The sequence below is a fragment of the Theropithecus gelada genome, chromosome 2 (genome assembly GCF_003255815.1).
Source record: "Theropithecus gelada isolate Dixy chromosome 2, Tgel_1.0, whole genome shotgun sequence".
In the NCBI taxonomy this organism is placed as follows: Eukaryota; Metazoa; Chordata; class Mammalia; order Primates; family Cercopithecidae; genus Theropithecus; species Theropithecus gelada.
Window position 1 is genome coordinate 51159598 of NC_037669.1, and position 13835 is coordinate 51173432.

Genomic DNA, 13835 nt, shown 5'->3' on the forward strand with positions numbered 1-13835 from the left:
ACAGATAGTAAAGGTTTTCATAAGAGCATGGACAAAACAAAGGTAGGACCGAGGAGACAGTCAAGGGACTCATCCCAGCAGGGTGGAAGCTTTTAAGCAGGTGTTAAGAAATACGATGAATAAAGTGGATATTGATGGGGACGAAACAACGGTCTCAATGCAGCATTCACAGAAGCTGGATGGACCCTGCCCGCCGCCCAGTGTGAAAAGGCCCTGCAAAAATCTGCTTTATTCATTCTAGTTCGGAGGATTTTTAAAACCTGAGAGGCCTAAAATGACAGTGAGAATTCTGATCTCGAGTTGCCTGAGGCGGTGGTCTCACAATCTAACCAGGAGAAAGCCTGAGTCCTTTGGCCCACCCCCTAGCTGGGGACCCAAAGCCGTACACACACGGGTGGGTAAAATGGCCTGGGGAGGAGAACAGACTCCGTCTATGGGAGCCCCTGCTCTGTGATTCCAGACCCTGTCAGTGAAGCCCAAATGGAGCTCTCGGTCAATGGGGAGCATTTAGAAATGTGATGGTTGATGGAATTAAGGTGGATACTTAGGTGAAAACTGGAATGTTAGAACAAACTCTCTGTGAGGTGGCTGCACCTGCTTTATCAGAGCATATGCTGGGGATGGAGATGGTCTGGCTGGGGAATGCTTCTCCCACCGATTGCTGTAAAATAGAAGGCAGGTAAACCTGCCCTTCTGGCAATAGTGATTGAGGACCAGCATCTGGTCAGCTGATTCAGACTTTGAAGGGTACACACTCCACATCCAGGAATATTGCAACTCCTTCCCATAAAACTACCCCCAAAAGCCCTGGAGTCCCTACACAGATGGGGCTTTCTGGCAAAGCCTGTTAGTGCCGCCCAGGGGTGACCGCCGGGATTTGGGACTAGAAAATTTTCATCTGAGGGCCACGCGCGATGGCTCACGCCTGTAATCCCAGCGCTTTGGGAGGCTGAGGCGGGTGGATCACGAGGTCAGGAGATCAAGACCATCCTGGCTAACACCGTGAAACTCCGCCTCTACTAAAAATACAAAAAATTAGCCGGGCGAGGTGGGGGGCGCCTGTAGTCCAGGCTACTCGGGAGGCTGAGGCAGGAGAATGGCGTGAACCCGGGAGGCGGAGCTTGCAGTGAGCTGAGATCCGGCCACTGCTCAGCTCACTGCAACCTCCGCCTCTTGGACTCAAGCCATCCTCCCACCTCAGCCTCCCAAGTACCTGCGACTACCGGCATGTGCCACCATACTTGGCTAATTTTTGCATTTTTCGTAGAAATCGGTTTTTGCCATGTTGTCCGGGCTGGTCTCAAACTCCTGAGTTCAGGCGATCCACCCGACTTGGTTACAGGTGTGAGCCATCATGCCTGGCCCCAGAGTTTCTTAATACAATGGAAATGCTTTGTGCAGGAATGTGCTGCCTGGGGATGCAAAGAGGTACTTGGCGTACTCACGAGCAGGCAGGCTTTCCCCTAGGGCCAACTTTGGAAGCACCCGAGGAGCTGGCAGATCCTACTGTCACTTGGCTGATGCTCTGTGAGAGCTCTTGACTGGCCAGTGTGTATGGATGGCAGTTCCAAGGTATGCAGACAGCACAGTTTGGAAGGCCAGCCCTCCTGTGGAAGAAGGTGGAAATGAATCAGCTCGGTGGGAGGGACTGCTTGCTGTTCACTCGTGTGTTTATGTTTTTACTGATTCATGGGTGACCCTGTCAGACCCTATGGTCAGGCAGGAGGGCAGCGGAAACCTGGCCTATTAAAGGGATACCCGTGTGGAGCACGGCCCTGCAGAATCACCCTGGGAATCTGAGAGGTGTGTTAAAGTGGGACATGTTGATGCCCATCAAAAGACGCTGCCTTCCAGGATCAAGCAGTGATTGGGATGGCAAGTAAGGATCCTGGTGTGCTCATTTGGGGTGGCCCCCTGGGTCCACGGAATGAGTGGACATTGGGGCTGCAGATGAACCTAGACACATTCTTCTTGCACCCCCAAGGCACAGTTCATAAGAACTGTTCTGTCTGCCAACAGACAGAGACAGAGACTGCTGATGGCTGTGCAGAGTCCCACGAGGGAAGGCCCTGCATTGAGCCGGCAGGACAAACCAAACAGAAGCCCCAGGAGGCCACCAAAGGGCCCTGACAGGGAAAGGCGAGACACTGACTCTCGCCTGGGCTTTGCTTCCCTGGTGGCAGACGCTCAAGGTACTATAAAACTGTGACGATGGGAGACAGTGCACCAATTTGCACTGCCCACTCACACTTCTCTGGACCAAGGGACACACTTTACAGCCCCAAATGTCCAACAAGGGGCAGAGAGAGCATTCTCATCCTTGGCGTAAGGTTGGACAGAGAACCGGAACATGTAATTGATACTGGTTGTCTCAAACAGAGATGGTGGGCCAGGAAAGAGTGACCTGCACGCCATCACAAGTGTGTGTCCACCCCAAACATGAGAGGGGCCAGGAGAGGGTCCTCACTAGATAGAGCCCTACGCCTTTTCTGCTTTTGTTGTGTTGTGTTTTGTTTTTTCGAGTCTTACTCTGTCACCCAGGCTGGAGTATAGTTGCACGATCTCAGCTCACTGCAACCTCCACCTTCTGGGTTCAAGTGATTCTCCTGCCCCAGCCTCCCAAGTAGCTGGGATTACAGATGTGCACCACCACACCCAGCTAAATTTTTTTTTTTTTTTTTTTGTATTTTAATAGAGATGGGGTTTCACCAAATTGGCCAGGCTGGTCTCGAACTCCTGACCTCAAGTGATCCACCTGCCATGGCCTCCCAAAGTGTTGGGATTACAGGTGTGAGCCACTGCACCTGGCCTCCTATGCCTTTTCTAAGAGAACTGGGGAAGGGAGGTTGTGGTAAGACTGCTTTTTTTCTTTCTTCTCCACATCACCTCACCTTCCTCCTTTCCTATCTGCTGCAGTGGCCCCAGGACCAGGGCTGCAGCTGCAAGTGCTGAAGTAGCAATGACTCCTAGGCAGGAAGGTGCACCTCTAGCTCTAAAGCTTCATGCCAGAGCTCCTGAGGGCTGACGGGGCAGATGGTGCCTTCACCCCATCCAGAAAAATCAGGGCAGCTCGTGAGGCAGGCATATTGCCTGGTGGTGGAGACAGCCCACTTTCTACACCTGTGAAACCCCATCCTACACCAACCGGAGTGGACTGTCAGGGAGGCACTTGCTAGGCTGGCGTTGCTTCTGACAATCTGGCCCAGCAGCATGGCCGAACCTCCTGGACCTTCTAAAGGTGGAAATACCTGAATACAAATGGAGAAAAGGGAGAACTGGAGCTGAGGGTAAAGGAACGAATACATGGGTTATGTGGTGAGGGAAATTCTTTTTTTTTTTTTTTTTTTTTTTGAGACAGAGTTTCACTCTTGTTGCCCAGGCTGGAGTGCAATGGCACAATCTCGGCTCACCCGCAACCTCTGCCTCCCTGGTTCAAGCAATTCTCCTGCCTCAGCCTCCCAAGTAGCTGGGATTATAGGCATGTGCCACCACGCCCGGCTAATTTTGTATTTTTGGTAGAGACAGGGGTTCTCCATGTTGGTCAGCCTGGTCTTGAACTCCCAACTTCAGGTGATCCACCCACTTCGGCCTCCCAAAGTGCTGGGATTACAGGTGTGAGCCATCGTGCCCGGCCAGGAAATCCAATTTTAGGTGAATCCTACGTTACAGTACTACCTTAAGAGGGGTGTGGAGGACATCATCTCTTAGCTCAACTACACCAGATGCCTGAAAGGGTGACGCCAAGGCCGCCTCTGCTTTTGGAACTTGACAAGGTCAAATGGCAGCCTGCAAACCTGAGTGGCCTGGTCCTGGAGGACATCTGCTGGTCTGACGTGGTGATGGACTAGATAAACTGCTATGACTGAGTGGGACTCTGGTCTTCCTTTTTAGGTGATATCCAGCAAACTGCAATATGGTCCCACCTGGCCCTGTTGGTAAGGTTACAACGTTGATGGTGATTGCAGATGTATCGAAACCCTGAGTTCCAGCCTCCTCAGGATACAGCAACAATAATGACATCTGTGGAAGAGCTGGGTGGAGCCAACCCTGGGCTAACGCTGGCATGCAGCGGTTCTTTTTACATGCATCGCAGGCACAGGCAGCCCTGCAGCAAGGCAGGAAGCAGGCAATGCTAAAGGAGCTGCCCAGACAAACGTGATTATTCCACTTCGAGAACGCTGGGGCTGGGGCCGGGGGTGGCCTGCAGGGTGAGCTCTCGGCCCCCAGAACATCGTGGCTGTCACTGGAGTACCAGTGTTTCCAGGGACTTTGCTGCCTCAGTTCTGACCTCTGTGAGGGACTGGAGACTTAGGGCCAGCCACACTGACAGCCATGTGGTCAAGCTCCCAGACACACCTGGACCCCAAAGGCGCCTGCTCAGCACTATTGTGTGTGCTGCATCCTGAGGACACGGGAGCTCTGTGACTGGGCTCTCCTGGACTCTGCTCTAGGCCTCATCAATGACTTTAACCTGCTTCCTTTCACCATGAGCTGTCTGAGTCACACAGGTGAATTAACGAGCCTGAGGGTGGACGTAAGGACCCCCAAATCTGTAGCCCATTGCTCTGCCGTGAGGGTGGTCCTGGGGATGCCTGAGCTTGTCTCTGGTGTCTGCAGTGAGGGTAGTCTCATAGGGGCTATTCCCTAAAGCTGCAGTTTGCCAAACTTGCAGGCATGGAATTCCAGAATCACCTTAGAAACTCTAAAGTCAGAAGAGAAGTTGTTCTCCAAGAGCCTCCGCAGGGATGTGCTGGGTGCCAAGTTCATTTTATTGGCTCAATGGCCTGTGCAGGAAGAACAGCTGGTGCCCCTCTTCACAGGGGAGACCAGTGAGGCCCAGGGAGGTGAAGTCACTTGCCTGAGGTCCCAGAAGCAGTAACTGGGGCTGGGTAGGAGCAGGAATGGCTGCTGCCAGCCAGAGGTGTCCCTAACCTGCCTGTCCTCTTGAATGGAGCCTGTCGCCTACTGGCTTCTGCTGGTGGGGACTGTGCACCGAAAGGTGCTGGATCTAGTTTTTCTGAAAATCAGCAAAATAGAAGGAACAGAGACAGCCAGGCCAGGGACAAGGAAGACCTAGCTTCTGCTGCACCCTTGGGGATGGGGGCTGGAGAGGAGCAGGGACAGAGGGCCCCCACCACAGGCTTCCAGCAAGAGGCTCCCAAACACCTGTTCTTTAGAAGCTTGAACCAGTTGCCACCTCTTAACACTGGGAGAGCTTGTGTTGAGGAACAAGAACATCTGGCCATCCCGGGCCACATGCCCAGAAGGCGGCCGTTGCTGGAGCCAAGTGTAGCCGCCCCCTTCACACAGGGTGTGTGCTCCCCAGCGCGCCCGACAGGCCTGCTTCCTTCCACCCACAGTGAGAAACACTTTCTACCACAAGCCAGAGCTGGCGTGCCCACGCGTAGGTACACACGCCACACGCACAGACACGCGCTGTGGTTTGGTGAAGCAGTTCTTCTCTTTACAGGGTGTGAAGCACTCACATCTCATCTGCTCTATTCTACGTCACTTTAAAAGTGCTGGCTGCTGCTCCCTATATTTAACTCTAGACCTATGGAGCCCAAGCAGGGTCCTCAGAGCTGGGTCCCGTGTGCTCTGATGCTTGCTGTGGGCTGGGGGCACATCCCTTCCGCTCTCAGGGCCTCAGTTTCCCAGGTTCCTTCAGGCTCCTGCCCAGGTCTACTGTCTGACCTGACAGCTCAGCAACAGGGGCCAAGTTCTGGATGACATCCAAGTGACAGGCCAGCAGCGGAGGTCCCCATTGGGGAAGGCAGAGGAGGGAGGAGGAAGGGGGAGGAGGGAGGATGGAGGATGGAGGAGGAAGGAGGAGGGAAAGCTGAAGTAGTAAAAGCAGAATAAAGGGCCCGGTCAGTGGCTGCTCACACTGGGGTGCCCTCACCCCAAAGTGAACTCCAGGTTTGGGCCTCGTTATTTGAGAAGGACACCAAGGTCTTGATCAATGAACTGACATGCTGGCCAGGCCATAGAGCCCTGTGACATCTGGACAAGGTTGTCAAACTCCGAACACTTTACAAAAGTAAAGGGACCAAGAGGCGTTTTCCTCTGTTACTTTATAACCCTTTCATACTAGTTGAACTTTTTTTTTTTTTTTTACAATGTAGATGTACTACTTTATAATTAAACAAAAAACTTTAAAATGATCTTTTAAAAAGGAAAATAATCACAGTGGAACATGAAATGGAATGTCAACTTTGGGGATGGGTCATCCGAGGAGTCCAAGAGCCCCAATGTGGTCCCGTGTCCCTGGTCCTCAGGTCATCACCCAGCCTCACCCACAGGGCACCTGCCATGGCCGTGGCCCACCCCGCAAGCTTCCACTTGGTGCCTACGTGGGAACGCACCATCTGCCACGGAACTTCCTCCTGTGGGGCAAAGGAGGGGTCCAGAAGCCCACAGGAGTCAAGTCAGCAAAATTAAGTTAATTTACAAAGTTATAGTAAAAACCACAATAGTGACCCAGTCCCTCCCACGCAGTGTGAGCCCTGGGCTGCGTCGCACCCGCAGGTGGCCGGTGCTGGCACCTCACAGGGCAAAGGTGGTGAAGAAGATGTGCATCTTGGCCAGGAAAGTGGTGACAGAGCCCTGCCGCCAGAGCTTCATCTCCACGTCCAGGGCAAAGTCCCGGGGCTCCAGCACAGCCCGCTGCAGGTAGACCACGCCCGTGTAGGCGTTGAGCCTGCGCGTGCCAAAGTAGCCCTCCTCGTTGCCCTTGATGATGGTCAGGGCGATGGTGTCCCCCGTGAAGGCTGGCGCGGGGCCAATGCGGAAGATATGCGCAGGCACCAGGAGGCCCGTCTGGAAGTTGAGCTGGTAATGTGTGATGCGCGCCGGCGAGTTCTGGCACTCCAGGAAGTCGTGGCACGTGGTGCGCTCGCACTTTCTGCAGGGAGGATGGGCCGGGTCACCCATGGCTCGCCCACCTCCCCCCAACCCCAGACAGGAACACAGACGGCACAGCTCAGCAGCAGGATCAAGGGCCAGCTCTCTCCCTAATGGCCTGGAAGCCTCAAGTAAGTCCCCTTACGTCCCCTGGGTCTCAGTTTCCTTGCCTGTGAGATGAGGTTAATAGAAGCTTCACAGGTTCACTGGAATGGGTGAGCTCAGCATGGCATGGGCCAGGCTCATTAACAGTTCTTACCTGTCCCCATGCTCCCTTCATCCTCCCTCCTGCCATCCTCCCATTCTTCCTTTCTCCTTCCTTTTCCCTTTCCCCTTCCTTTCCTCCCTCCCTTCTCCCTTCTTCCCAGTGCACCCAGTGTCCCTCCCAGGGTCCCTCCCAAGTGCCGGGTTATGTGGCTGGTGGCAGAGTAATGGTCTGTCAGTTCTGAGGTTAAGTGTGGTTAAGGGGCTGTCGCTCACACTCCTGATACCCTGAGCTGGGGAGTGGCGTGTCACAAGCAACCTCGTGGAGGGGCTCCTGTGATGTGGAGCTGAGGCCTCCTGCCCAGAGCCACAGAGCGGTGGCAGGACACTGTAGCCTGGACAGGCAGCCCTTGAGACCCTGAGCCAGACCGCCTAGCTGTACCACTCCCAGGCTCCTGGCCCTCAGACACTGCGTGACATAGAGTAAGTATCTGTTGTATTACGGTGTTAAATGTTGGTTGGGATAACTGGTCACACAGCAGTAACTACTATGTGTGTGAATGAGGAGGAGGGCTGGTGTTTTCTGTGTGTCTTTTCCCCTTTCTTCTCTCAACCTTGAACTCTCTACAAGGTACTTATATTTGTTTTGGTCACCTAGCCCGCAGACCCCGCAGTCAGGGGCTGGGAAGAGAGGAAGGTGGTCAAGGCAGGCGCCCATCTCTCGGCCTCACCCCTGGATAGTACAGGACCAGGACAGGCTCCCTGGGACTGGGACTGGGGTGGGGACACTCACGTTTTGGAGACTCGGACATAGTTGGGAGGACACTCAAAGCGTAGGCAGCGGAAGCTACCCTGGATGTTGTGGCAGGTCTCAGCCTCGGAACAGTTGTGGGTACCCAGCGCACACTCATCCAAGTCTGGGGGAGAAGAGGGGCAATGGCAGGGTCCCCACAGCTGGGGGGCCCAGCCTGAAACTCCCCAGCCTGCATGAAAGGCCTGGGCCCCATGGCAGCCTGACCTGTGAGAACAATCCGCGTGCCTCCCTGCACACGCATGCCCCATCTCACCTGCTCCGCACCCACAGCAGGGGGCCTTGTTCTGAAGTGTAAATCACCTCATGTCATGCCCTCCCAAGGCTTCTCGCGCTCCAGAATAAAGCCCAAGTCCCTCCTCTGGACACCAAGCCACACAGTGTAAGGCCTCTCTGGCCTCTCCAAGCCCCTTCTCTTCCACAGGGGCCACAGTCCTGCTGGACATTCTTGGGCTGCCCCAATAGCCTGACCCTTACCCTACCCCAGGGCCTTTGCTGCTGCGGAACGCTTTCCCCAGCTTTTCCTACTGCTGGCTCCTTCTCATCTTTTAACTCTCAGATCTTGAGTCACCCCCTCCAGGATGGCCTCCCTGACCACTCTACAGTGGTCCTCCTGCCCCATCACCCTCCATCCCACCCCATTTTATCATCCTCCTACAGCTCGTCACGCTCTGCACACACCGAGGCTGTTTTGTATGACTGCATGTTTTGTATGTTTCTACCGTCCCCATCAACTGGGTTCCAGGAGGGCAGGGGTGTTTGTCTTTCTCATTTCCATGGTGTCCCCAGTGCCCAGTGGAGTGCCTGCATGGAGCAGCGCTCAATACATCTTGCTGGACAGAAGTCCAAGACCCATCACTTGCAAGTTCAGACTCAGAGACGCAGAGCTATGAGTAAATGTCCCACATGAGCAACAGATGTGCTCACGCTTCCTGTACATTCAGAAGCAAACATACATGTGCAACTCCAACAGGCACACAGCCTCAGCACACATGTGAGCACACGCACACCCACACGGGTGCACAGAAACAAACACACAGAGGGCCCATTTGGGACAAAGAAACATACACATATAAACGTCAACAGACATATGAATAGATACCGTTCACAAAAGCTCAGAGAAGCAGGGGTAGGGGTAGGGGTAGGGGTGTCTCTGTGTGTGTGTGTGTGTGTGTGTGTGTGTGTGTGTCCCACAGGCACCCTGGAGGACAAAAGGTCTTAGAAATGGGTTCTTGAGACACTTTGAGGATGAGCTGCTCAGCCCAGAGAGGGCCGCCTCAGGAGGCCTCAGGGAAGTCCGGTGAGGTAGGGGCAGGGGGTCTTCCAGGGGCAGTCACAGAGGGCTTCAGTTTTTGTTTTCCAATCCTTCATATTGACACCATGTAGGAATTTCTCCTCACTTAGTCCTCACACCAGCCCTGTGCAGTGAGGGTCACTGGATTCCTCAGACAGAGGAGGGTGCAGAGGCTCAGAGAGGGGCAAAGCCTTGCTCAAGGTCACACAGCAGTGAGCAGGGCAGCAAGCCAGGTATGCCTGATGCCAAAATCTGTGATCCAATCATGATGCCAAGCTGACTCCTAAGAGTAACAACATAATAGTAATAACACCAATAGTCAGCCTGCCTCCAGAGTTTACCGCCTGACGTCCCTGTGATGCCTGAGGGACTCTGCGCCCATGCAAACCATTGCAGGTGTCCACAAATGTGCCCAGGGTCACACAGCTGCCAGGGCAAGGCCAGGACTCAATACCCCTGGCCCACCTCAGACTGTGGGCTCTTGGCCACCAGGCTCTCTTGTAGGGGGTCAGCTCACATCTGTTCACCTCTCTGGGCCTCACTTCCCTCCCTCCATAAAATGGGCCCCAGGGTGGTGCAGATGAGTGGGAGAAAACATGGCAAGAGGCCAGGCAGGGTAGAGCCCAACTGGGTGGTCCGGGGTTGCTGATTATTCGCTAGCGGACTCCACATGGAGAGGGCCTCCTCCTGCTCCTCAGCCTATGCCCCGGGTGGCCTGCTTCAGTGACCCCAGAGCTTGTGTGAGTGGGGCAGGAAGGATGTGGGAGCTTTTTGCTTTGGCTCTGGGCTGCTGCTGCTGGAGATGCCCAGAAGCGAAGGGCCGAGAAGGGTGAGTGGCTGCAGCCTGGCCTCACCAAGCTTGTGGGAAGCGGTCAGTCGCAGGTCTTCCCTAACGCCCCAGGGCCTTGCCCATCGGTGCTGCCAGGCCCCTGGAGAGTGTGGGCTAACGTGGGAGCTGGACTAGGCCCTGTATCCAGGGCTGCCATCGCAGCCTCATCAGAGACAGCCAGGGTCAGCCACAAGTCAGCCGCAACTCAGATGTGTAAAAGTGGGAGACAGAGCAAAAAGGACGAAACACGGGAGTCCTACAAAATGTAGCCCTGGGAGAGAGGCTTCCAAGGGCTTCTGAAGGACCTGAGGCCCAGAAGCCCACAACAGCTCAGGGTCAAGACTGAGAGCACTGCTCAAAGCTGGCCTGGCCCATCGAGTGGCATGCAGACAAGGGCTCTTACTACACAGAAACAAGCAGGCTCTACTACACAGAAATCAGGGTGACTTTCAGCATGGCCTCAAATGATATTTCATACAAGTGGTGTCTGTGTGTGTGTGTGTGTGTGTGTGTGTGTGTGTGTGTGTTTATATCTGCTTAGGGAAAGACTGGAGGGAAATGCATGCAAACATGAGCAGTGGTTCCCTCTCAGCTCAGTCACGGGGTCAAATGTCCAGTGAGCACCTACTATGTGCTGGGCATTTTGCTCTAGATGCTGGTGAGCCACACAGACAGGGCCCTACCTTCATGGAGTGTGCATTCCAGGGGAGAAGGCTGAGCCTAAATTCCTTCAGATTTTCCTGTACTTTTTTTTTTAACTATTGGAGAGGGGCTAAAGGCTAACAGAGACATTATCCAGCATGTTCTTTCCCCCAAGCCAGCCTCCCTGACCCTGTTTGAGCCGAGAGACCTCAGAGTTTGGCCCAAGCCAGAACACGACAAAAGGACAGCCTCTTAGCTCTGAAGGTCAGGAGCTGCAAAAGCGGCTACATGGAGTGACCCGGGAAATGGACGAGGCCGGGGAGCAGGCAGCCCCCACTGCGCCCTCGCCTACCGTGTGAGTCAGAAGGCTCCTCCAGAAGGAAGGTCTGGAGAGGAAGCGAGGGTGGCAGATGTGCAGGTGTGGGGCTCTACCTTGCCCCGATCTCCTGGTGGGGGCTGGTGGCACAGTGGGAGCCTGCAGAGGGGACCTGGCCTTGCCAGTTCTTCAACACAGAGCAAGCCACTGGGGCAGAGGGGCAGCCACCCCAAGAAGAGGACGCAGAGACGGGGTGGCGGGCAAGCCCAGGCAAGAGAGAAGCGTTGGGGTCAGGTGCACCCACGATGGGCACATGCCAGGTCCCGGGAAGCCCTCTCTAGTGGCCAGCCAGGCACATGTGGGCATCCAGGTATCCCAAGCACCCCCCAGGTGCTCAGTGTGGGTCGGAAAATAAAGAGCCAGGGAGAGTCTGTCCTCAGTGTAGACAGGTTTGAACCTGAAACTCCTCCAAGAGCAAATGTCACTGCAGTGTCTGAGGGGGCTTCCTTGAAGTGGCCACACCTGTGTTCCGCCCCCAGGAACAGGGCCTTGGTGTCACATGTGAAATCACAATCCAGAAGGATAAAGTCATATTTCCTGCCAAGCTGAGGACATGGTGAGTAGAATCCTTACCTTTTATGGAGTCCATACCGACTTTTTTTTTAATTAAAAAGAAGAGGGCTTTGCAGCCAGCCAGACCTAAGCCAGCTTCTGTGGGCCCAGCAGGCCTCCCAGTCAGTGATTTATAGGGTCTTCTCACAGTCTTCTGATTTAACTTATGACTCTGATATGTTTGCATCCGCCCAAACAAAGGACTGCTTGTGCATTGGGACTACGTACACACCTAAGGGCTGGAACCTAGGGGCACAATGCACTCTGACCTGCCCCATGCCGCGCCACTCCACCCTGCCCTATAGTGCTTTCTGTTCTATGCTAATAGAAAGGAGAACACAGACAGCTGGCTGAAGTCTACCAACTTGATCTCAGGATCCACTGACAGGTAGCAACCACCAGCCTGCACCATGCTGGGCTAACTCCAAACCCTTCTGAGTGCTAACTCTGACCCCTGGTCCCCAGAACACCAAGACCCGCTTTTGTGGGACAAGAAGATGCCCAAGGCTGGGCCAGGACCCTGGTCACACCCCGAAGGCTGCACCCTAGGGAACTCCATGCTCTCAGCTCCATGCGTGGGGAAGACCTGGCCACTGAAGTCAGGAGGAGGTCTGAGCTCTGCGGCGCCAAGGGACCGAGGGGCTGAGGGGTTAAGTGGTTGGTTCTCCTGGGGCAATGACCCCTTCTGCATCCTGGCCCCTCACCTTGCCTTGGTGGCTTGCCAGGCCCAGAGTCTGGTGGCAAATGGCACTGAACTTAGAATTATGACTCTCTAGCAGAGGAGGAACATGAAATACCAGAGAACATGGTCTCTCTCCAGGGACATAGTCCCCTCTCTTGCAAATTCGACAGGTGACTGCCCAGCCCTTGTACATCCTCAATAGCAGGGGAGTGGGGGACCCTCCCATTGCGCAGCCCCTCCCAGCTCTACACAGTTCTGATGAGAAGAATGCGTTTCTGCACCAGGGCTGGGATAAGCCTCCCCATGACACCCTTCCCTACTCCCCGGGATCTCGCCCTACCCTCTGGGTCCACAGACCTGCCTGATCCCCTTGTCCCTGCATAACACTGCAGAGACTCGGGACACTGCCTGGGATCCCTGTGGCTCTTCTGCAGTCTCCTCACTGGACAGGCCTGCTGCCTCCTTAAAACTACCCCATAGAATCCCTGTTCCACTCTCAGGACAGGGTCCAGAGCTGAGCACAGGCCTGGAAGATTCTAAGCTGCATTGAGCAGCAGCAAGATTGTCACCTTCTTCATCCCAGGCATTACCTCAATTAACATGGCCACTGGTAGCATTGGCCATCCTGCATTTATTCACCGGATATGGGGGCTCCAAGTGCATGCAAGCTCTGTGAGCTTTTCTGTGCCTGCTTGGAGCCTGCCCAAGGCCCTGGTGGAGGCAGGGGCAGGGGGACTTGCTCACCCTTGCAGGACCTTCCGTTGGCCGTCATGGTGTAGCCCTGCTCAGGACATGCACACTGGTAGCTCCCTGGCACATTGAGACAGCGGAAGGTGCAGAGGATGCCGGCGCCTTGAGCACACTCGTCGATGTCTGTCGGAGAGAGGTGCAGCCCCTGGTGAACCTCATCCACCCACAGAGCCCAGCCACTGACAGTCAGCCTGTCCCTGTTACAGCCACAGAGCTTAGGGGCCCATTTTTTAAATGAAGACAAGGGGACTGAGAGAGTAGAAGAGAGTTGCCCGAGTCCACGAAGCAAAACAGGACTCCCACTCCAGTGCTCATGCCCGAGGGCTGCTCCCTGACTCCTACTACCAGCTGAGGGGACAATCAGATGCCAGTCACGGGCACCTATGTAAACTTAGTTCTTCATCCCCCTGAAGTCGGGACCACTATTCCCATTTTACAGAGGAGAAGGCTGAGGTCAGAGTGGAGAGGCAATCTGCCCAAGGTCACACAGACAGGAAGCTGCAGGGATGGGGCGTGAACTTAGATCTGATGCTAAAACCTTTCTGTGTCCATGGCCCAGGAGGGACTCTCGGGGAGCCTGGCACAAGGGAAAGGAGTGCCTCTCTGGAAGGCGGCCCTTGGACAGGGGAAAGGTACCTGTGCAGGTGTGCCCATCCTCAGCCAGCTGGTAGCCCTGGCGGCAGTAGCACTGGTAGGAGCCGTAGATGTTGGCACACTCCTGGCTGCAGCGCTGGGCCTCACACTCGTTCACATCTGCAGGGACACCAGCAGGCAGTCATGGCAGGGCCCAAG

At 54.9% G+C, this 13835-nt stretch overlaps 1 protein-coding gene across 3 annotated transcripts in view; it reads right to left on the minus strand.

Annotated features, from left to right (window-relative positions):
• Positions 1 to 6055: 6055 nt before the first annotated feature.
• Positions 6056 to 13835, minus strand: part of FBLN2 (fibulin 2) — a 90076-nt gene continuing 82296 nt past the window's right edge. For all 3 annotated transcript variants that reach the window (XM_025375537.1, XM_025375535.1, XM_025375536.1), the window contains 4 exons: positions 13680 to 13796; positions 13038 to 13166; positions 7901 to 8024; positions 6056 to 6904 (listed from right to left, as the gene is read on the minus strand). In XM_025375537.1, the coding sequence (XP_025231322.1) occupies positions 6547 to 6904; positions 7901 to 8024; positions 13038 to 13166; positions 13680 to 13796 (728 nt within the window). In that variant the 3' untranslated portion in view covers positions 6056 to 6546. The remainder of the gene's footprint in view (positions 6905 to 7900; positions 8025 to 13037; positions 13167 to 13679; positions 13797 to 13835) is intronic.